The sequence below is a fragment of the Hesperophylax consimilis genome, chromosome 4, assembly GCF_061612785.1.
Source record: "Hesperophylax consimilis isolate HC1 chromosome 4, BYU_Hcon_1.0, whole genome shotgun sequence".
NCBI classification, from domain to species: domain Eukaryota; kingdom Metazoa; phylum Arthropoda; class Insecta; order Trichoptera; family Limnephilidae; genus Hesperophylax; species Hesperophylax consimilis.
The window spans coordinates 2,535,541-2,561,074 of NC_142839.1; the positions used below are offsets into that span (position 1 = coordinate 2,535,541).

Consider the following 25,534-nt stretch of genomic DNA (forward strand, 5'->3'; position numbering starts at 1 on the left):
AGATCAAAAATGCGCAGAGAATTTTCTGTTCAAATCATAGATATTTTTCAATATAGTACAGTTTATTTTTGTTTTATTGGGTATCTACTCTTCAATGATTTACTAAATTGGTACATAAAATTGTACCAAAGTTATATTTTTAATATTTGTCATTCTCGAATGCAAAATCTAATTCACAATACACACCATTTATTTTGAAAAAAATGTCAATTGCACTACCTCAATCTTGATCTTGGCGTAATACAGTCACAATCACAGCAGAAAAATATCGTTACATTTTTATAGCACTTTAAACGTCATTAATTTGGCGAAATTAAAATAAATTCAATACCCGTTCACGTTGTTATTTTTTTTCTTAAGAATCAATTTTAAGAGAACTGGTTCCTCTATTGCCCGGTACGTCGTTCATAAATTATTTGGCAATGGTATCAATAATCACTAGATTTATCTTGCAAGACCCCCTATCACATATTTATCAACTCGATGTCAGTAACTCAGTCTTACAAGCTGAGTTTAAAAATAAGAAAAATAAAAATTGAACCGGTTTTTTATCCAGTTATTTTAAGAATCAATTACCGGTTAATTTGTATTTGGTATGCAAATAGAAATATAACATGTGCAAGTGAAAAATCGATTTTTATTTTATTTATTTATGTTAAACGCCCATACTAGCGTATTTCACAAACATGTAACATACAAAATAATTTAGAGGAACAGTAATCATGAAGTAAAATTTGCAATATAAATGACACAGAACACGGGACCCTTGCAGATGAACACCATTTTGATAATATTAATTATTATAGAATATTATATTATAATATTCTGGTAACTATTTTTCGGAGCCGAAATAATTTCGTGCGATTCAGTGACGCCAAAGTTAGCGGGACAAAGTAGCAGGTACAAGAATATCGATCATGACGACCATACCATCTCTAATAATTTCGCAAATGTTGTTTGTCAATGTTTGTTTTTTGTGTTTGTTTTCATTGTCCTCATTCCTCATGTTTCATTGATAATTATTTGGCAGTATTATTTTTTAAATAAAATGGCATTAAATGAGATAAGTTTAAAATGGAACGGGTTTCAAATGAATATGTTAAACAATTTAAAAGCTCTATTTTATAATCAAGGATATACCGATGTAACCCTAGTATCTGAGGGGGAGAGTTTGAAGGCTCATAAAGTTGTTTTGTCAGCTTGTAGCCCTCTATTTAGTAACATTTTCACCGTAAGTCAATTGTTTTTTAATTACCATAACTCAGTACTAATTTAAGTGATCAATCCTTTCTTTTTTATAGTACAATATCAACACAAACTTGTGTTTTGTGATCTTCAATAGACCATTTGGTTATCTGACAGCTGTACTGTTGATGATATTGGAAGTTTTATTGATCTCTTGTTTTCTACATGCGTTAAATACTTAGAAAGTGTAAGAGATAATATAAGATTTTTTGTTTTCTTTCAGCAAAATCCTTATAAGCATCCTATAATCATATTGCAAGGAGTAAGCTTATTTGCACTACAGACACTGCTGACTTTCATTTACAATGGCGAAGTTAATGTCACCCAAGAGTTTTTGCCAGAGTTATTAAAAGCCGCAGAATCCTTGAAAATAAAGGGTCTATCGGTTGTTGAAGATTCTCAAGCTGAAGCAGAGGAACATGCTGAGATACTGCTAAAAAGAAAACTTCCCTGGAATGTCAATACCGAATCACAGTCTGCTAGAAAAAACCCAAAAATTGAATCAACTAATAATTTTGTTGATGATAGTCATGTTTTATGTGACATTGAGCAGGTAACTTTTTAATTTGTTTCACGTTAAAACATTTTTAGAGATCTGATGAAATTTTCCTTTTCTTAGGAACCTGTTTTAATACATCTTCTGTGAATTTGAAGTCTTAGTTACAGGTTTCAATAAGATAAGAAGAGTCCGTTCAACGATTTCAATAATTATTAGCAATTAGAGTTGTAAATAATTTTACCATAGAGGTTTAAAACTGCATGAATATTAATATCGTCATAATTGAAATTTAATAAATTTATTTTTTAGGTTATTCCAAAAACCGAACCTCCCGAACTGGTTTGGTCTGAAACTGAGGGCAACATTGACGAGGGAACAGAAACCATGGACTCCACCTGCCACGCAGACGGTGACACGCCTCACCACAACCAGATTTATGATACTCCATACGATTACAACCAGATTTGCAACCAAAATAATAGTAAAAATCTTACCACCCAACTGAAAAATACCAGTAAATGTACAACAAAGAAGAAAAAAACCAAACTTAAAAATCGGAGTAAAGTAATTTGTCATAATGCTGACTTAGACAAGAGTAACGAGCTTATTGAGAGCGGGAAAGAGAATATAGTGGCTGGGATTGAATTGGAGAAAGGACTGGAGGATTCTGTAAACTGTGAACAGACTATTGCCGTGGAATCCTTGTCCAGCTTTGTGAATGTGGATTGTGAACCTAATCTGGAAACAGGTAAAGTCATTTATTTTATTCTACTATCAATATAGTGTACAGTGGTAACGTTTATCTTCTATATTACTTTACTGTGGTAGTGAACTTACAAGTTTTTTTCTTAAAAAAAAAAATACTATTTAAAACTGTCAATTTTAGATTCTAGGTACCTACATACCTACTTTTACATATTATCAATTTTTCAGGATATTTACTGTGTATCTAAAAGATAACTTCAATTTGTTTGTGTAGAGAAGTGGATTTACAGAAATAATGCTTTATATTATAGGTAGAGATGGCAAAATTTCGTTTTAACTAAAAACGCGAAAAAATATTTATGTTTCGAAAATAGGGCATTTATAAGTTTTCTTTGCGTTTCAAGGCATTTGAAAGTGTTTCCAGTGATTTCTATTTCGCGAATTAACGCGAAAAACGTGATTTTGGCCGTATTTCAGCTAAATTATTCTATTTAGCGAAATAGGTGCGAATTTCCCGAAAATACCGGGTATTAAAATAATATGTGAGAATTTAAAAAAATAGATATTTACATTACGATTTTTTTATAATTTTGTTACTATTTTATGTGTAAATATTTAATATTTTTGTACCGTAGGCTAAAATTGCTTTTTGAAATTACACAAATTGTGCGAAATAAATGACGCCTATTGATGTTAATCGCAATCTGCATTTGTTGTGTTTGTGTTCGACCCATACTTAGAGTTTCCTTCCTTATTAATTTAATATTAAAAATAATTATTTATAATCTTTCACATGGAAATACTTGCAAATGAAGGTTAAACATATATTTTACCAAAAATACTTAAAATATGCGCTAAAAACATTCAGGAAATACATTATTTTCTATTTTGCTACAAAACGCTAAATTATGCCTCAAAATGCTATAAAACGCAAAATTTCCAATTGTTAATGCTAAAAAATCTGAAAATTAATGCTAAATTTTTCCATCTCTAATTATAGGGCTTGTCAGTGTAAATGTTACTTTTAAATGCATTATCATTCATTGAGGTATAAAGCTCGCAGACAATTCTGCTGACTTATCCCATAATCTATTTCGTAATAACAAAATAGATAATTGAGTTTCTTCTATAAACACGACTTATTCTCATATTCCGTGAAGAAGATAACACTAATAAATCTAAACCAAACATGGATAAACTTTTACCAACAACTACCGTTTATAATACGCATTAAAAAAAAACCTTTAATTCAACTTAATGACAGTAAACAACCACTTTTTGCATTTACGATTTTGAAAAACAGTGCTATTTAATAATTTTCACGTAAATATTAATTTACATGAAAATCTGCAAACTGACACACCATTTTGGATGATAAAATTCGCGTGCAAGTATAACTGCCAACCTAACAAAAGAAAACACATAACGAGAAGCTAGAAATGCAAAAATCTAAATATAATTGATTGTAAAATTAGCTAACACATACGCTCTATTCAGATACGTTCTCAAATTATGTAAATAAAAAACCCAGATGGTATAAATAATTTTAACGTATCGTAATGAAAAAAACCTGGCTTTTTATTATTGTAAATAATTAACGTATATGTATAATAATACAACCAATAATAAAATAATTAGTATAATGAAACAATAATTAGGATAATGAAACAATAATTATTTATATCATAAAAAAATTGTACAAATAAATTATCATGTAGGTATTTTTTAAAATTATACATATATATATATATAATTAATTTATATGATAAAAAATTATGTAAAAAAAAAATTGTTTAGATTTATTAGTATTATCTTCTTCTTCAGTAACATATAATATTTTAAGATAAACTAATTATTCCGCCTATAATTATTTATATTGATTTACATTATAAACATTCACAATTTTTTTCCGCCCTTACATCGCACACACAATCTATCATAGGGCGCATTGTCTTTATTTAATAGGATGACCTTATTTCTAGATTCTTTTTAATGGTGGGTACGTCAATGATTATACACATAAACGTTGATGGTGTGATAATATTTGAAACACACAGTCATTGTCAGGAACCATTGAAAAGTGTAAAAATTCCAGGAATAAAATGTCACTGCGTAAGTACCGAGATAACCGAGGATTACATTCGTAGTAAGACCGGTATTATTGGAATCACCTTCATACAAATATCCTTCATTATCCGGTGTCCAATTTCACACTAGTCTTGGTTAAAAAAAAACTTCCAATTTCATCTTCATTGTGACGTGCAAATTGTAAATAATAAAAAATACACGAGGAAATTAAAAAAAAAAAACGAAAGGAAGTAAAAAAAAAACTATACATTAGTAAACTCGTTTTATTTTTATGATAATTTTGCCTATGCAATGAATAAAAAAACTAAAAGCTTACAAATAAATATAACAAAACAATTTTACACACAGTTCTCATAAAATAATATCCATCAATAAACAAAATGCAGACACCCAAAAGATACTGGCTGATACGAGACCCGACACGTAACGAGATAACAGCAGTGATTAATTTAATTGCGTGACTGTATGTGTGCCGCCGTCAGCCGGGCGATATAGAGATTATCTTACAAAATATTTGTTTAAATTAAACCTTTGATAAAAAGATAATTTTTGTATAAGCCAACACTTAGGCCTTGCGCGCACCACGATTTTCTGTACCACGATAATTTTGTCGCAGAAATGCAACGTATGAGTTAGTAAGTATGTGCGCGCATATACGACAAATCAAAAGTTGCTATTTTAAAATTGTGATTTGTCAAATTTTTCTGCGACAGCGCGCGACGCGATTGTCGCAAAATAAAATTATAGCATTTGAAGTTATATGTAAATGCGCGCACTGCGGTTTAAAATCGCTACCCGACAACCTTTCTTCAGCTGAGATTGCATTCCGCCATCTAGTATTATTGTATGCAATTTGAGGTCCAACAAGTCTTAATACTTTGTCAAATGTCTGAATCGTCATTCTATAATAGCCAAAGAATTTTTTTGGATATTGTCGAAGATCATTGTATTTCAGATAAAAGAAACCTTTAACCTCTCAGACAAAGACTTTTATTAACTGTGTGTTCCTTTGAGAACTGTCAAAACGTGAAAAATTTTGTGTTATTTACGAGTTTTGCTAAAAGCTTCATAACTCACGTTTTGGGAAACGTAGCCTCATTCTAAAAAATGTTTTGGAAAGATTATGAAATTCACTATCGTATTGTGTTGTTATACGTAAATATTTGCGTTTCTAAATATACATTTTATGAAAACGTCAAAAATATGTAAAAATCGCTGACCATTATTTCAAAGCCGTGAAAAATGTACTTTTTTCTGAGTATCATAAAGAAATAACACTTTATATATTGAAGAAATATAATTAAAAACTATTAGTCACCTCAAAATATTAACCGTCCAAACTAAAATATTTTTAATAAATTATTTAGAAACGCAATAAATTATGAACGAACAAGATGACAGATCCAATCGGCTTAGATAATGCACCTCTACGTTCCATAGATATTCTTGAATACAGACGCGTAGTGTTATTCATTATCGATACTCTGTTTTTTAAATCATGGCAATCCGTATACTAGTGATGGAAATAAATCGATTTTTGTAAAATCTCGCGCGTTTACGTGAAAAGACGTTCTAATGTCTTGACCGCTATTATCATATTTACGTCTTTTGACGTTCTAATGTTCTGAGTGGTTAACATATCTTTCTGCTGTAAAAGGATGAGTCCAGTATTTATGTGTTTTTTTATTCCTCCTCTTCCGAAGAAGCAAAACAATACAAGAAATTTGTACGAAATCCATGTTGAGAATGAACAATTATCGCAATTTTTCATCGCGATGCGCGCAGTATTATTTTTGCGATATCTTATAGCACGATTTTAAAATAGTGTCGCAAAAAATACAATCGTGGTGCGCGCTAGGCCTTAGACAATATTATACTTGATAAAGTGAAATTTTTACTTTTGTCTCTAACTAAATAGCGGACGTAATATTTGATGACAAAAGTACGTACACACAGGGCTTCGTTACGTGGGCATTATTCATGAACACTGCTTGTGCAGGGGTCCGGCTCCTGCAGGTTAAGGTATTATTTGGAGACCTAATGTTCTTTTAAATGAAATTAGCAATAACTTCAAAAGTATTGTCAAAAAATTTAAAAAAGGTTATCAAGCATCCAGCTTTATTACTACCAGTTTATTATATTTATTATTATAGTAATTCAGGTCTGAAAGGCTCAAGTTATTATTCCAATGCTGCCCGACTGTCTCAATTTCTGTAATCTTTTAACACTGAATGTGTTTTGCTTTAGATTGCAAAGAAGTGAGTGGCATCAATGATTACAAGACTCCGAAGTTTCCCTGTCCATTCTGCGCCCGGATTTACCACACCTGGGGATACCGTAGGCGTCACATCAAGACCAGGCACAGAGCTGATAAGTGAGCAGACTATTTTATTTATTATCTTGATTTATTTTTTGGGTTTTTAGCCAACATTTCAGACATCGTTACAGTTACTGGACAGATAGACAGACTAGCAGATAATGGACACTGTAATGGTGTCCGAAACGTTGGCTAAAAAAGGAAGAAGTGCAACGCGACAGTGACGGCCTCCGTAGTAAAACATATAAAATCTTGTCTCGTGATGTCACACGAGACACAAATCAGTACAATTCATTAGAATGGCAGTGCTGAGTGACATCACACCCTTATCGGCCGGCTGCTAATATCTTTGGTACTATTCAGTGTTTTTCAAAAAAGTCAAAAAGTTCTGTCCTCAGCATGTTCTAATTAATTTGGTACATAGTAAATAATATGAAATTTCGCTGTAGGAGACAGCCTCATTGGTTAGTCTGGGAATTTCACCATTTAGATGATAATATACGCAGTATTCCCCAAAAATAAATTTCATACAATTTACCCATCACTAGAGCAGTACCTAATTATTAGCTTTTCTAGGTAGGGTCGCTTTGTTGAAGTCTTGGTCCATTTCAGACCTGGTTTCTCCCAGTTAGCCACTAAATGAATATTAATATTTGGATGATGTGTATAGCGCCATTTTTGTGAACTTGAGGGTGCTGTATTTATTTTTCTGGATGACCTACTCTAAGGTTTGACTGATTAACGTAACCATTTAAAAAAAAAGTCTTTTTGCCACACCAATTGCTCTCGAACGGTGAGCTCTGCCATCATGAAATTTATACATCATTTTCTTTCTGAAATTTGTATCATCGTAACTATTTTCAGCTCACAATGTAATTTCCATCACGAGCTATGCAGCTTCATATACTATAGCTTTAAAATATCCTTTTTAACTGTAAAAATATATGCTAGATACCCTAATATATAATATTTTCATTTGTGCTATTAAATCGCCTCTTTTAGACCGGTTTGCAAACTGTGCGTGCTGACGTGCGCCTCGCAGGCTAGTTGGTTCGAGCATGTGGTTCACAAGCACGATGTGGCGCGCGTGGAGGCCCGCAAGTGCCTGGTGGTGCTGATGGAGGCCCACGCTGTGCTCACCACCACCAACCCAACGCCCCCAAGCCCCTCGCAGCTCCTGGCTAACATTCCCGTGGACGATATTTAGTGAAATTGCAGGTAGATATTTACTCAAAATATGAGATAATTTGGAAAGAAAATAGTGTGCCGAGACGTTCACAGTGGATTTCCTAGTGGCTCACTGCACTTGACACGAATTTATGGTATTTTGAATCTTAAAAAATACTCCTAGCCTCTCAAGCGTTGGGTGTGTATATATATTTATCAGATTATTTAATTAATCTCATTCCTTAAAGTAAGCAGTGTTCATAAGAAAATATATGAATACTGTTTAATGCAGTTTAAAGCTAATGAATCCACCTAGTTTTCAATATTTATTCCATATTTTTAGGTTCTATAAATTTGGTACATTAGGCAAGCAATCGCTCAAGATGTTTTTGCAAACTTATAATATACCAAAAATCGTTTGAGTGACTCGCATACAATTTTTTATTTTATTTGTTTGACAAGGAAATAATGTACCTATCTTAACCCTTAGAGGAACTTTTGACTTTTTTTTGGTATATTTCGGTTCAATTGGATATAAATAAATAAGGAAAAATATATTTTTTAATTTTCAATAATATTCAACGCGATTTAAAAAAAAATAATGATGTGGTTATTACAGACAACTGCTCCAGTAGCATATATATTTTTTTAATTTGAATAATTTAAATAATGCTTAATAATAATTAAAAATAATGTGAGACCTGTGACTTCTACATACAATTATTTTTTATGGAAGTTGTGGAAGCAGTTTCACCATTCTGAAAGACATAATACAACTTTACAAGGGCGTGGGTACTGCAGTTAGCACATCTGCGAACATTTGCTCTTACTGGCAAATGTTCTGCCTTTGCCAAACATTTTTCTTTCGGCACATAAGTTTTATATCGGGGTAATATGTACATCTATAGATTGTCGACTTTTCCGAGGTTCCTGTAGGATTAAAAAATTCCATGTCATAATTTTTCATTTTCAGAGTCATAATACTGTATTAATATACAGGAAAGCCTCATATGATGATTTTATTGTGAAGAAAGCTTATTTGGCTGGAAAATAAAATTAATCTCAATTATATTTTCGAAAATCTTCATTATATTATAATATCTTTTTATAATATTAGAGAGAAAAAAATAACCGAATATAAGTAGAAATGCATCGGATAGATTTATAAATACACAATCTGGTAAGGTGTTAATTTACAAAAACATTGTTTGCAAAAAACAAGTAAGTTATTACTAAAATAATGTCAGTCGGTGTACTGCGGGTGTTTGGCATTTTACCCCCGGCATTCTAAGGGTTAATGATATTTAAAATAAGTGTCTACACGAAGGGTACAGATGAAATGTTATCATATTGACTGTCATTCTTATCTCAGTGCATATGTACAAAACGAACTGCAATATACATATATGTATGTTCATTAAGAGCCCATATTTTGTGTTTCTTTTTGTAATTGTGAGGAAAGTAATGTAATTCCAATGTTACTGGGACCAGAGATAAACAAAATGGAGTGAAAACTGGGAACCTTAAATGCAGGTTTTACTGTACTCAGATATAATGTTGTGATGGATATATATTTTAATTCTTATCGTATATAAATATTTTTGATAATTAAATAATTCCTGACTTAACTGAAAGCAATCATAATAAATATAATGTGTGTTTAAGAGAGTATGTATAATCTTGGAAATATTTTGCTGAGAAAGCTATTTTATATTTTGGTGTTGTGATTATTTATAATAATAAATTTTTATAAGCAATAATTATTCGCCTGAAATACTTATACAAATTGATAATATTTCCAGAGTAAAAATAAATGCCGCCGATAGGAATTGAACCCGCACCTTTCTGATTGCCGGTCAGGTGCTATTAACCTTCTATTAAAAAAATTACTTAATCATTAAAACTAACATTATAATAAATCATATTTAGTAAAAACACTTGCATAATGTCAGTATTTGTACGACTATGCTAACATGATTGGCCTGCATTATAATTACTAATTTAAAGTCAAATGGCAATTTTTTATACATGTACAAGGTGTGTCTGGGGGTAAATTGTACTAACTTACAAATAAAAAAGATAAATTACTTTTTCTAAATTTTAAAGTCTTTGTGGAAAAAAAATCTTCTATGGAAAAATATTTTTGTGTTTAAAAAACAATGGTATTTTGAAAAAAGTTTTGTATTTTTTTACTTCCACCATCATGTAGAATCATCTCCCGAAGTATGCGCACTCTTACCCTAGACTCCCTTTATCAAAATTTTTTCTTAAAATTCGGTTCCATGGCAACCCAGGACAGTGGAAATTCAACACACTTTTGAAAAGTTATGAAAAAAGGCCTATGAACCTAAAGTATACTTTTAAATCACTTTCATGATTTTACATCACTATTCAAAAGTGTGTTGAAACCTATTGAATTTCCACGGTCCTGAAGTTACCTGGTTACCTAAAATTCAATCCCTTATTTGTTGTGCCTTTTTATATAAATAGTATTCAACAAAATGTGTGAAGCTGATTTTATGTTTCTAACGTATTTGATAAATCAAAGCAATATTTTTTAAAGTGACCAAAAGTATAATGTTGCCTGAAAAAAAGCATGCCTATATCACCAATTCGTTAGCAATACAATCCCATACAGTTGTCTCACGCTAGACCGTAATCTTCTTGACGTGTATGTTTGTGCTTGCAAAAATCGAAAAGTAGTTGACCGATATCGCAGAATATTTCAAAGTCTGTTCTTATTAGTGTCAGCAGTGTTTAGAGAGTGGTTTGAATGATAGAAGAAGTCGGGGACGCCCGAGGAATTTTAAACACAATATTTCTGCACCGGAATGAGATAGAGAGTTGAATTAAAGTCAATGTAATGTAGTTTTTTAACAGTAACATTGTGGTATACAGAAGTGAATGGTAGAAGCAGTCGGAGACGCCCAAGAAAGACATTAGTAATAGCGAAGGTTGCGGGTTCCATAGTATATTATATGTGTGGGCATGGCCTAGATCAGTGGTTCCCAACCTTTTTATTGCCGTGGGCCGGTCAACGTTTGAAAATTTTACCGCGGCCCGCTGAATAGTTTTTACCTTATTTAAGTTAAGGCAAGACCGCCTTTGGTGTCGAGGAGTGACTGATGTTTGATTTTTTTAACATAATTTTGCGCGGCGGCCCTTACCATTTGATATATACGTCCCGAAACAGGGCCGCGGACAATGGGTTGGGGACCACTGGCCTAGATGATATGCCATGATCTGCTTTCTGCCATGCCCAAATACCGCATATAGCGCTTGTGTGAAGCTACATATTATCAAAATTATATAATTAACAATGTAGCCATATAGAGATATGGCTTACATTTGCAGGCCATTGTATTTAAGTATGTATGTAATGTATTTATTAGTGACAGCTGCTTTTTGATGTTTGAGGGATCAATTTGCAACAAAATTATACCTATAATAGTGCTAATAAAATGTTAAGAAATATCTGAATGGGAAGTTTAAAGAACAGTAGCACTCTCCCGAAGCCAGGATACTAGGTTGGAGTATTTTTATACGAACAGAGTAGCTGATTGAAAGGCTGAAGTGAATATTGCCAAGGAAGGGTTGTGTACCCAGTAATATGAAGCAATGACCAAATCTCTCATACAATAATAAGTAATTTGTGGTTAGTGCATCTGTGACATTATTCTACTAGTCATTAAGATAATTTGAATTTTAAGAGTATCTCAATTACACAATAACTTTATTTTATATTATTATTATTATGAATAAGAGGTATGTCAATTAACCAACTAATTTGCTAGAATGTATATTAAATTTGAGTGGGAGTATCTATTCCAAACGATTCACAAACGATCTCTACAAAATAATGTATTTGAGAGCTTTATAAAGTCAGTGAATTGTAAGTGATGATGAATATGTAAGTCGAAGTGGGTATTTAACTATGTAGTAAGCATGTGCCATTTAATTTAGCCTGTGAAACTATACCTAATGCTACATCATTTCTTTACGGAAGGAGTTGATAAATATAAATTATTTGTATTCACATACATAACTATTGATATATATTTTTTGATAAATATTAGGTATTACACCAGTTTTATAAAACACACAAAAATGTCAAATTAAAATATTATCATTCTAAGAGTAGTACATAACTGGCCTTTCGCCTATTGGATTTGAAATTGTGCTGATAAAAATAGCTTTCCGATTAACGGTTGCAATATTTGGAAATTTAAAAAATATACCTAGCCTATTATGAAACTAATAATTATTATTAAATGTAGTTATGAATTAAAAATATTGCTCAAATGCATTTTCAAAGCGAATCGAAGAAGGTATTAATATTTTTTATAAGGAATGGTTTTTGCCAGAATTTAGGACAGTTTTGGATTGAAAGAAAACACGTTATTTTAAAATCAAATCCAATGTATTTAGTGATTAAATTGTCTGTACCTTGAATTAACATTGTTGGAAATATTTTCACATGTAATAAGAGCAATAATCTTGTAATAATAATTGTGATGTGTGAGTGATTTTATATGTCTATGTCAACAGTATTTTTATAATAAATTTCTTATATATCAATAAACTAATAACCTTATAAATAAAAATAAATGTTTTTTTCCCCCTTTTTATGTTTTATATCTTAAAAATATTAATGAAAACTGCATTAACCTGTCAACTGTGTCATTTTTTCTCAAGGTCACGGAGGTTCCACAGTTAACAGGCGACGCAACAATATTGAAGGATATTTTTAAAATCTTATTTTCTGTATCTCCAAATTCATTTTTACTCTTTGTTATTTTTTTATAGATTTGGAACTACAATTTATTTTTGGTGAACTTATTTTGTTTTAAAAATTGAGTTTTATGATTCGTGAGATTGCAATAATAAATAGTTTTCAATATATTTGGACGATTTCATGATTAACAATAATATGTATACATATATTTATTATTCTTTATTTAATCAACATTACCCCGATATATATAAGTAAGCAGAATTAAAATTATGTGAGAAATGCCAACACGGTGCAACTTAAATAATGTGGTAAATCAAGAATGCCGTGGAACGAAGTGGATGGTTTTTGATATACATATATGTAATCATTGCAAATAGTCATTACCTTAGATAAATAATATTCAATAATTTAACTTAAATTTTACGTTATGTATGATTTTACAAATATGAAAGTGGTTTATTTAGAGACTGATTGGAACAGACTCATTTACAGATCAATAACATATCCCTCTACTGTAATTCCCGGCGCTAGTTCTACAGTTTCTCCGATGTTGCCATTTAATAAAGCAGAAACAAAGCCCTGCGATGAATCTGTTCTTTTGATAGCCATCTTGAATCTTTCCACTGAGTCTTTTCTTTTGAAACCTTGACAAGACTTGGGTCTCGGGGGAGCCTTGCCTTTTCCGTGATCTGGTGTTGGCGGCTTAGAATTATTATCAAAGTAGGCGGGAAGAACAACTTGCGAGTAGGATTCAATTGGGATAGAAATGGGTGATTCTCCAGTGCGCTTCATGGATGCTCTGTTTCTGGGAGTTTTACGAAGCATTGCCTGGAAATTGAATGGTGGATCATCCCCCTTTACGGAATCTCTCGATCCGGCGAGCAGTTGAAGTTCTTTTATGGGATTGTTCATGTCATTTGGTATGGATCCTCCGTAGATGTTTTTATTTCCATCAATTTTTGTGAGTTTGGGGAATTGCCAATCATCACCTGTATTATTGTTGACGGTTGATCTGGGAGCTGGTGTGGGCTGCCTACTGACTGACGGCACTTTGTTTGGAGTGGGAGGTGCCTGCTTCTTTTTGTAAACTGCATTTCGACTGGTAGGGGCTTCATTGTCGTGCCAAGCTTGATCTTGTATACACCCGTATCCCTGCCTGTTGTATGTTTGTGGAGTGTAGCTGCTGTGGTTAGACTGGCGACTGGTGCTGGATTCAGTGGGCAGCTTTTTAGGTGGTTGTGAGGGGTCCCTACTGAAGGGCAAGTGAATGAGGTCTTCATGGGAGGGTGCGGCAACACCTAAAGGAGAAGCTGGTGTTTCATTATGGTATTGGCTGTTCTGCATTGAGGACCGGATCTGGTGACTGGCAGTTTGAGTGCGTCTGCGAAGTGGCTCGTCCCAGGTGTCATGATCCGAATCGTAGCCAAGCGCCAGTGTGTCACTGGAAATATACATTAATATAATATCCTGCTTTCAATCCTAATGAGTCAGTCGGCATCCATGATGACAGTTTGTTTTGGAACACTTACCCACACTTTGCAGAAGGATCGCACATATATGTAGTGTCGAAATAAGGGATGTCTGATAATCGGAATGGTAGTTTCCACACGGATGATTGAGGGGGTCCCAGGAATTGTAGTGGTCTAGCCTGCGGGTCTATGCGATCTAGTATCACACACGCGCTAGTGTTCATCAGGCTCTGCATCATCGCCTGATTGAACAGATGCACCTACAAATAGAGAAATCCAAATAACATTTCACGTTGATGGCAGTGGGGCATTTGATTACTTTAGCGTAATGATATTTTATATTATAATCTAAGAGTGCAAGATTACCTGTTGCGAAAAGTTAACCAAATCTTGGTACCGTATGGCTCGGTATTGCAGCAGTACTTGGAATATAGATCGACTGCGCCACCTTTTCGCAAAACGCCGGAGGAAATCTGCCGTTTCCACGTCGATTTTACCCGTAGATTTGTTGATGAGGGGACCGTACGCTTTGCGCACTGTGTATCCGCGGAAAGCTAAGAATTGTGATAGGTGAATAGCGACATACTTTGAGTGCATAATGTGACTACAGGTGTACTACCCAATCCATGGCTCACCTTTCTGAATCCTAATGGCGGCGTCTTCTTCTGACATTTCTTTAGTATTCTGACGCTGTAGGTCGGATGCTGCTAATTGAAAAGGTTGTTATTTGTACATAATAATTGTATGTGTATTTGTTGAGTACAGAGATATATACAGAGCTATAAGCTTCCTTACCGGCTTTGGCTGTTTTGTTGGTCTCCATTCGCCGGCGGGCCAGGAATGCTCTCATCATGCATTGTACCTTCACTATTTTCTTCACTTGGACCTCGTACAATCTACAAGTAAAAACTCATTCTTTTAACATTGCATTTTCTGAAAATATTGTATTTAGTTTAATGTTTGATTTGAAATGTACATACCTTGCTAAATACTCAACGTTGTAATATTTCAAGAAAACTTTTGTGTTTCCGATAATCCATCCTTCCATTTTAAGTCTGATAAGTAAAAGTCTGCAATTATCCCTTGTGATGTCAACGGTCTCATCAAAGTCGAATGCCAAGAATTTGTATCTGTAACAAAGAAAAAGGAAAATTGTTCAACCGATTTACTAGTAAATATACGAACATCAATACTGTATGGATGGACCATGAACAAAACCTTTCCCTAGCGACGTCCGTTATGAAGGGAATTGCGGGGGTGGGACGGAGTGCAAGCCCTTATTTAATAGTCCCTGATACCTTATATGTTCTTACTCGAAATAAATACACAAAAAATTGTAAAGCAACATTTTATTTTCAAACTTACAACTTTAACTTTCGGTGTCCGATTGCCAAAACGACGATACGGAACGGCCAGCATTGACACAAGTTTCATATACATAATATTATAGGACATTCTTCCGTTCTACATTCTGAAAGAGTTCCCGAAAACGGTCTCTCCAAGACTCTATCCCCAATCTTTCAATAAGTATTTTACATTGTTATTGACATTTTGTCTCCCGCTGTCTAAGATATCGCAATCCTTCAATGCCACCTAGAGTTTTTTAAGCTTAGAAATTACCTTTTCTCAGCATGTAAAATAAACTCTCCTTCTTTGCACAGGACAGGACATGCGTCGGTTTTTTGCTAGTGGTTGAGTTACAGGTGTTTCTTAATTCTTGCAATATGTAGAAGAGAGACGGGTGATAGGCAGGCGCATATGCGAACAGGGAGTTGGCGATGGTAGCTGGCCGTAGTGGCCGTGTGTAATGAATTAGTGATGAAGAGTTCCAGTAATCGTTTGAACAAAGAAAATAAGTGTAGGTAGTCCTACTGAAACTGTTTTCATTAGTTGAAGAAAGACAAAGGGAAGTGCTAATCATAAATGACAGTTGTTACCTCCTTATGAACTCTGCAAAGGGTATGCGCACTGAGAAGCCCTTCTGTCTCGCAAGCGCCGTGTCGAGCACGGCGAGTGCGCGTAGCTGCTGGCGCACGACATCGGGCTGGAAGTCCAGCGCCGTGCCTTGATCCAGCGAGGCGCGCACGCAGCGCACAAAGTGGGCGCCCCCGCTACCTGCGCCCGCCGACAACCCGCGCAGCAGCTCCAGGCTGGCAGCGCGGAAGGTGCAAGAAGCCGTGCGCATCCTGTGCAACTGGGAGTACAGCCCCTTCGACTCCGTGTTGTACTTCTGGAATCACAAGAAAATCTCGACTAGTGGAGATTCCACTCAAAGGAAGACATGTGTATAAATGTAGCTACCTACTTGATAATAATATATTACGATCTTCCCCAACCAGCAGTCATACTCATTACGAACAAAAAAGCCTCTTGGCGAATTATTCGTGATAACGGAAAAGTGTGGGGAGTCTCTATCTGCAAAACATATACTAGAAGATTTACATTTATAAAAATAACATAGGACGAATAAATATAGGACGGCCACCATCTTGAAACAGAAACGGGACGTAAAAATAAATTTACAGACAGACGAAATGAAAGACGGTCGAGTTAAACAGGACTTCGCTACGCTCAGTCAATTAATGTCTAGATTCGAGGAGTTAAATTGAATTGGTATTTGAAGGTTGCTTACCCTTGCTTTCTCCGCATCCTCCTTGTTGTCGTTAGCTTGCTTGATCATGGATGACGGAGCTGTGAGGCTGCCAGACTTGGTCAGCTTGTTGGTGAACAGATGCCTCACGGTTTGGTCACTGGAAGCCCTCAGGGTTTCGATTATCTCCGGGGGAAGGAAGTCCCGATTCTTTTCGGCCAAATCCCTGGCGTCGTAGTTGATCTTGCCGGTATAGTGTGCTACACTAAACTCGTGACTTCCCGAAAGCTTGACGTAAGGACCCTTGGACGAATTCTTGATGGTACCTGGAGTAATATTGTTATCATTAGCGTGGCGTGATTCGTAATACTTGGTTGAATATTTGGCATGGTTTATGATCGACTTACTCATGATATATTCTTGTCCGCCATTAGTGCGACACGCCTCATCAAGAATGTAGAATAGCCCCAGTGGCCTCCCCATGAGCTGATCTACTGCCGCCTTGTTGTCGTAATATTGCAGGGTCACCACTGGAATTTGCTCTTCCTCCTGTTCCTGCATTTCCCACGCAAAGATTCGCTGGTTGTACAAGAACTGCATCTGCTCGTTCATCGTGTTGACAATAAGTTGCTCGAGCCTGTTTCGATGGAAGCACTCGAAGCCGAACATATCGAGAATGCTGACAGAGAACTTGTCTCCACTAGAAATACAAAAGTAGTTATCAGCATAATTAGGTACAGGTAGTACTGCAGGAAGCTATAAATTACACAATAAAGTGAATCACGGAATACTCACAAAACGGATCGACTGAAAGATAGCTTTAAATTGATGGAATTTACAAGCCAATCCAGTAAACGTTTATAAATTGTTCCGGCCAAAACATCGCGAGCATCTCTTGCTTCATCAGTGCTGTGCCTTCGCTTAACGGCGGTACCCTTTTCCACGAGGCAGTAATTTATTAGAGCCCAGGTAAACTTGCTCTCGTCTAAACCCAGAAGAGTGGTTATTTTCTTCGCTTCTTCCAGATTTTCTACTTCTGCTGCACCGCTGTTACAGTCTTTGAATTTGACATTTCCTAAGATGAGTATGGCTGCAATTATCTTCCATAGAGATTCGATCTCCCCCTCTTCGAACTCGAGATCTTTCAAATACTGCTCAATTACGTGGAAGTTCTGGACATTTTCCTCTGGGTTTTCGCGTTTGCTTGGTAGCTTAGGTGGTGTGTCGAGCACTCTGAGGTACCTGTACTTCCTCTCAGGTTCCAGGTTGTAATCATTCAATTTACCAGCTGCTTCCATGCCATCGTAAAAGTAGTAAATCAAGTTGAAATTTGCGTGTGTCCTTTAAAAAAACGACATCAATCAATTATTGTTATCATGCCCACATTTTATAGATACAGTCGATTCAATTAAATGGTACACGGGTTTATCGGGACAGCCGGTTATTTGGGCTAAAACCCAAGGAACAGAAACCAAATAAAGAAACTAGAACTAATTTACTTTGATTGTTTGGGACACCATTCCGTTTAATTGGGATGAATTCTGATCTCAAGTTTTTTTCGTCAGCATTCGACAGAATTCTGCGCCGGCTATTTACCGTCCGCCAACATTAGTCAACGTAAAGTTTGTTCATGATTTTATTTTAAATTTTATTTTTTTGTTTTTTTTTTTCGCTTTTTTGGGACAAAATATTTGGAACCAATGTATCGCAATGATGCGGAATCGACTGTATTTTGATTAAATATTTGACTTACATATCGGTAGTAGACACCCTCCACTTTTCCAACTGATAGAGCCAGAATATGGCACCGCTAAGTTTTCCTGACCTGCTGTACGTCATCTGAGTCTGCAAAATGCACCTCGTGGAGTCTTCATTGATGGAAGTACCCGCGCTGGTGGCCGCGTGGAGAATCTTCACAGCCTTCTCTATCCTCTCTCCGGTGATGTCTCGGTTGTGTCCCAGGTAAGCCAAATGCTTCATTGTTTGAAGCATATTTGTAGTTTTTCCAGAACGACTCTCACCGGAGAAGACAATGTGTTGGGGTTCATCGTGATGAAGAGCATCTTGATACGCGCTATCGGCCACTGCGAACATATGAGGCTCATTGTCGGAACGCGATTTGTATTGATACTTGGCGTGGTACTGAAATGACAACATCTCATTATTATTCTTTATTTTTAATTTCTTTTTATATACAACATTTTGCAATGTGCAATCCTGTTACCAAACCTCTTTCGTTGCATGGAAAACCATCAAATGTAAATTTAAAAACTGAGAGTAAATTAGCAATTTACCTCGTCGTTGTAAATATCCATTTCCATGCTTGGGTTTAAAATTAGCAGTATATCTCCGACAAAGCTCTGGAAAGATCCTCGAGACATCTTCAATTGCAGCTCATCTAATATGGAATCCTCAGTCAACACTTCAAGAGCCGCCAGATCTTCCACGTGCATAGCTTCAGGCTCAGGACTGGTCTCAGTCTGCAGCTTTCCATCCCTGATCAGCCTCTCCGGCATACGATTTTCCCTCCCGGCCTGGCTTACTTCGTTGGCAAGCATCTTTAACTCTTGAGTGAGCTGGAAAAGTAACATTAAGTACGGTATTAATTCATATAACCGGAATATCGTTTCTGAATAATCAGTCATGAAGGTTTAATCGTGGAGAAATTAAGTGGCAGTAATGTTGACCTTTTGTTTTCCCTTCAGACGTAACTATATAATTAAGTATTAGTTTCACATGTTAAAATTGCAACGGTTTTATTATAACGTTAAGCCAACAACATTCACGTAAATACTGTTGTTTTTGAGGCTCCTCAGTTCACGATTATTTCACTGGATTAGAGGTCAACCGCAGATAAACACCAACAGGTGCATTATTTGACTTACATGGTAGTCGTTGTCCGGTAGCGATTGGATGAATGGATGCTCAATAAGCTCTGCAGAGTACGGCCTGTGTTCGGGATTCTTTTCTAGGCATCTGAAAATAAGCGGATTCATCAATGTAAAATATATATATAATTATTAAGACGAGGCAATACCCTAAAATAAAGTCGGAATCTTAACGACGTAAGTGAAGAAGCCATGCACGAAAATATACGACGCGCGCCCCTGGTGTATTGGACTGACTTGACCTGAATTTGCCCTAGCAAATTTCAAAAGTAAAGTTGGAATCTTAACGAATTAAGTGATGAAGTCGTGTACAAACAATATTCAGCGCACGGCCCGACGTAATTGGTGGACCCCCAGTCGAATATGCCCTATCAGGCCTAGAATATTGATCTTTCCATGGTGTTTATTTGAATTATTTCTGATGAACGAATTAATAAAATCTGAGATGTTTCTATAGAAATCCCTCGAGAAGTTACTAATTCTTCGTCTAGAAAAATCAAATTTGGTGCTTGCCGCTAATTTTATAATCGAAAAACATTTTACAAAAGTTAATTTTTTTTTATATACATATTTTAATAGTAAGATACTGTTTTAATTGATCTTAAATATAAGTAACTACTATCGTTACAAATTCGTCAGAATTAATTAAAGTGTGAGCCTTGAGAAAACCGCCGTTGTTAAGAGTCTTGTATCTCCTTAACACAATGTTTGCGGGTGGTTTTTATATCAACCCACTCCGTAAAGTGGTAAAATTTTCAGATTCGCGCGCGACATTACATTTCACATTGGTCTTTTTTGAATAAAAATAATTTGTAGTGGAGGCAGAAACGAAAATGGAGAACGTCTTGAACCAAAGAATTCGCTACAACACTGAAAAAATTAAAGATAAACGAAATATTACCGCTATATTATATGACCGCAAGTGCATGTTTAATGATCAAAGTCTATGTAGTAATATGCTATGAATAGCATGAAAATACAAAAAACGCTTTTAACCGTCTCCCGGTATCTACCAACAGTAAGCAAAAGTGGATGAAACATAATGGATTATAATACAAGTGATTACTCAGAAATGAAGTCGTTCAGATCATTAGACCAGTTGGAGGCCCTTTGCAATCCCGGAGGTGGGTTCCTCACAATCTGGAACAAAGCCCTGGTAGGGTGCATGTCTTGGAAGGGTGCTTTCCCGTCAGCCAGTTCTATGGCCGTGATTCCTAGAGCCCAGACATCGGCTCTGATGCCGTACTCCGAGTCCCCGCCACTGACCACTTCAGGGGCCATCCAGCTGGGCGAGCCCACCACGGAGTGCCTCTTGCCCTCGTCGGTGGCCAGCCTACACGATAGGCCGAAGTCAGTCAACTTGACGTCACCGTCTCGGTTCAGCAGAATGTTGCTTGCGCGGACGTCGCGGTGGATCACGTTTTGCTCATGGAGGTAAGTCAAGGCCTGCAAAAAACGAAAATCGATCATCATCGTTCAGGTAATGATTAGGCAGGTATGCCTTTTTTTCTACATGGATGCCAAATTACGATACCTGCCCAGCTATTCCAAGTAGAATTTATTTTGAAGGTAACAATAAACTCAGTACTAATTACTCTATTATAATATTTTGCTAGATTATAAATGTTAACAAGTCACTTTTTTTATACATATTAATATTCTGTTCAAATAAGATATTATCTGTTATTATAAAATTCTGTACTTTAATTACTATCTATTATCATAAACACCTTATACCTCGATTTATGTCAGGTCTTATACAAATATAGTATTCATTAAACTAATATTACACTTGTAGATATTTCTTTTAATTATGTATTGATTATACTTCTATTAACACACTTGCAATAATATTTTTGTGAACACATTACTTATTCTGTAATGTATTTCTAATATTCTCCTGTGTACCACTGTATCCTTATATTCCGATGTATCATTCTATTGTAAAAGCCATTTTGCATTTTGGTGTCCTCACATAATACTGTTAATTGTGTTTTTGTGAATATTGTAGGCATTCTGCAGCCTAACCACTATGAAGGGGCATTGGGGGTCTAGATTATTTTTATAATAAATGTAGAATCGTTTAACCAAAAAAAAATTAGAGTCCTCGTAAGAGCCCTGAAGGAGTAACCATCTGTTACTTATACCAGGGCGGGTAAGCGGTGGATTACCTCCAGTGGTACCCTCACTTACACCTCAAAATCCACTCCGATTCCATTAATAAAATACAGCATACGAAGATATATTAACTGTAAACTCAGTCTACCAATAGAAACTACGAATTACAACCACTTGATGGAGAATTAAAATTATTACAACTCTCGGATAGAAACTTGTTTCCGACTAGACTTTTATTTTTGAATTTTTTTTTTTGAATTATAGACAGTCCCGATTTGTTGCATCTGATTAGATACGTTGAAGGTGACCTTCAACATATCAAATAGATGTAGTCGATCGAAAATTCTTGTTAATTGCAACAATAATATCAGGATTGAGTCATTTAGATTCTTGCACGCAGTTGGCAATACTTTCGCAGAAATTTTAGATGTTTCTATATAATTTTAAATGCACATTTTACTTATGATAACTGTTCCACTGAAATATTATGTAGATACATTATAATTGCTATCGCATGTTTGCCCATTAATAGCCCATATGGGCGTAGAATATATAAATAAATAAACAATTTTTAAAATATCAACGAACCTTTATAGTTTCCTTCAAGATGAAACCAATGTGTTCCTCGCTCATTTTCCTCTCCATGCTTATTAGACCACGCACCAGGTCGATGGCTGCTCCGCATTCGCAGTACTGCAAAATATATTGCGTAAAACCATTAGTTAAACGTTGTCAACTTGTCAACTAACTCATTTGATAAGGTGTCCCGTATGAGTTCCTACGTACCCACCTGCCAAAGTTGTAGGGTTCAAGATTTTAAAAGCATCTTCTTTATTTATCATCTATTTAGCCTGTGGAGATGGTGTCTACTTTTACCAATTGCATGGATACGAAAAAGAAAATGTACTTTGCCTAGCGGTTCATGACGAAATTACACAGTCGTGATATTTTTAGTAAGTACTGATATTAAAATGCCAGAAAGACACGAAGGAAATTACACATGAAGAGGATTGCACCTACATACTAAAATTACTCCTACTGGAATTACACACTTCACAAAACCTAACCTAACTAAAGTTTTTTTCCATTATGAAATTTATTTAGCATACAATACATAAAAAATTAACCTATTAAAAATAGTTTTTTTAACGCATGTAATTACAGTACCAACGTGTAATTTCATTCATGTGCACGGAGAAAAATGAGTATTGCTAATTAATTAAGAATCTCTTCAAATTATTGGTAATCCGGTTAACAACGGGATTGTTGGCTGTTTCCTGATAAACTTTGAGTAAATTCCTAATATATCAGAATACGTATTAATGCACTTGCATTTGATTTGATAATATATAATGACGAAATGCGAAAATATTAAATTTTTTTGTGACACAAAAGTTTATAAGGAAACCTATCAATTCATTCTTTAAATTCAATCCCATTTTTAACTGGATTACAAATAATTTAAAGAGATTCTTAATAAATTAGAAATACTCATTTTACTCCTCGTGTAATTTCGTCCATCGGCCATTTCGTTCGTGTACACACGGACGGAATGGACAGAGTATTGTTAGGCATAATTCACGCCTGTGTAATTTCGTCATGACACCCTTTGCCCGCGAGTATTTAATCCCCCCCATAGACCAATGAAATATGAATACATCTCACCTCCATGACGAACCAGATCTTATCCGAATCACCGCTCCTGTCGCAGTACACTCCATAGAAGTCGACCAGATTGGCGTGATTGGTGCAAAAGTCCTTCAGGATCCCATACTCGTCCAGCAGGCTCTTCTCAGAGTCGGGCGTGATCGTCTGAATCTTCACGGCCACCTTCTTCCCCGCCGCCTCGCCGTCCGTGGCCTCGTGCACCTGCCCAAACACCCCCGAGCCTAGCCTCTCGCCCAGTTCGTAGCGCTCGCGCGGATCCGGGAGTGTTGCGGGATCCAGGAGTTCGCCCATCGTGGCAATGGTCACTTCTATCGCTTTCGTCTGTAAGAAGACTAAATAAATTAAACCATTATCTAACTAACTAACCATTATCCCAAGCCATAAGGCAGTGACAGTTGTAAAAGCTATTCATTACCTTGCCAATAAACAAAATTTCAACAAACGGAACCCTACTATATTTTGATAGGCTTAATTTTTATAATTTGACACTCATCTGGGATTTTACATCTCAATAGATTTTTAGAGATTTTAGTGCTATCGAAAATTATACCAAGGGTTTTTAGGCGTGAAAACTGATAAACTAAATATGAAACAATGTTATTAAAACATGAACAATACTATAAAATGAAATAGATACTAAAACAGTACTATATAAATCACAAAAAATATCTTACCCTACTTACCTTACCTACGCTACCTATATAATTTGTAGCATTCAGCGAAGTGCTGCTACAGAATACGCTTCTATAAATGGAGTTATATCAATATTACATATCCCCAAACTTGTTGTCCAATTCGTGAATCCTATTCGTTAGTGAGTGTGTCTGAAATTTCGTTGTTTACGTATTGCGGAAAATAAATAAATTAGATGTTACATTACGTAGGTATCTGTAGCAGATAAATACATAAAAATTATATATATTTTTCCACTTCGAAAATCGTCGATGTTCTGACTTTATCTTCCACTTATCGATGTTGTTTTCGATCCTGGAATATTTCTTAATTGAGACCCGAACTCCAGTTTGAGAGCTCACCAGAGATGACTCGCAATTCATTAAGACATAAACACACAAGTTATATTTTTGAAAATCCTTAGCCAAAGATAATAATGAAAGTTATTACAACATAATGATTCCTTATTCGGCAATATTGTCTCTCGAATATTCTTTTCATATATTAAATTCCCAATTTATTCATATATCAAAGACCACTACTTTACACAAATTAGAGAAAGATTTGAATGCAAATGGAAAGCAGCCAGGTTGGTGTTATTCAATAAGCTCATTTGCGCGTCGATAATGTCTACAGCTCCGAGGGAAGCCATCTAGAGCTTAATGTGCCAGTCGCCCGAAGAAATAAAACTGTCGGGAAATCCAATTAGCCGTGAATTTACATCTGGGGCAATCTCTTCTTGTGTCATTTGAGGTTCACTAAATCGCCCCTCTAAGTATTCACCACAATAATGAAGTCTCGTCTTGGCTATTATTGACATTATTTATTTTCATAATTAATGGTAATCCGCGAAACAGAAGATGTTTCTGAGATATCTTCAATGGTTTTATTTGGTGATGTTTCTTAGCTTACGTCGACGTCAAGTAACCTCGATACAAAGTAATCCACTCCATCCAATAAGTTACCGCAATCATTGAAAATACTTTTTTTCTTCATAATATTATTATCAACCGTAGTCGAGAAGCCATCTTTAGACGGTTCGACAAACTTTATCATAACGATCACCACACATCATTCATTATATTAAGTCATATAAATATTATTTAAATTTTAATCAATATTTTCCCGATTGATTAAACATACAAGTGGTAAAATTCAAAGGTTATACATTTTTTTAATGGGAATCCAAAACACAAAATAGCCAAGACGCAATTTCAATAATAAAAGTTATTGAAGTCCCGGCGTTGGCGTTGCCCCCAAGCTTTACGTGGTTTTTAGAAATCTGATGTAGACAGTCACCCATAAATCAACTTAGATTCTATTCTATAACAACAAAATTCTATAGATTGATAACTTCGGGCTTTTTGTATGAA

The 25,534-nt window shown here is 35.2% G+C and overlaps 2 protein-coding genes across 2 annotated transcripts; one reads left to right on the plus strand and one right to left on the minus strand.

Annotated features, from left to right (window-relative positions):
• Positions 1 to 971: 971 nt before the first annotated feature.
• Positions 972 to 12,571, plus strand: LOC149424038 (uncharacterized). The gene is made up of 5 exons (XM_089631140.1): positions 972 to 1,231; positions 1,469 to 1,798; positions 2,054 to 2,492; positions 6,785 to 6,911; positions 7,857 to 12,571. The coding sequence occupies exons 1-5, from the start codon at positions 1,049 to 1,051 to the stop codon at positions 8,059 to 8,061; spliced, it is 1,284 nt and encodes a 427-aa protein (XP_089487266.1). The 5' UTR covers positions 972 to 1,048; the 3' UTR covers positions 8,062 to 12,571.
• Positions 12,572 to 13,242: 671 nt separating this feature from the next.
• ninaC (STKc_myosinIII_N_like and MYSc_Myo21 domain-containing protein ninaC) lies at positions 13,243 to 23,780 on the minus strand. Its single transcript, XM_089631027.1, has 18 exons — positions 23,487 to 23,780; positions 22,410 to 22,514; positions 20,770 to 21,149; positions 19,701 to 19,791; positions 19,110 to 19,391; positions 18,569 to 18,957; positions 17,611 to 18,156; positions 17,223 to 17,515; positions 16,858 to 17,141; positions 16,163 to 16,455; positions 15,206 to 15,355; positions 15,021 to 15,121; positions 14,861 to 14,932; positions 14,592 to 14,779; positions 14,286 to 14,485; positions 14,121 to 14,197; positions 13,959 to 14,066; positions 13,243 to 13,865 (listed from the first exon to the last, which is right to left on the minus strand). Exons 1-18 carry the CDS (start codon positions 23,778 to 23,780, stop codon positions 13,243 to 13,245), a joined length of 4,476 nt encoding a protein of 1,491 aa, XP_089487153.1.
• Positions 23,781 to 25,534: the final 1,754 nt, after the last annotated feature.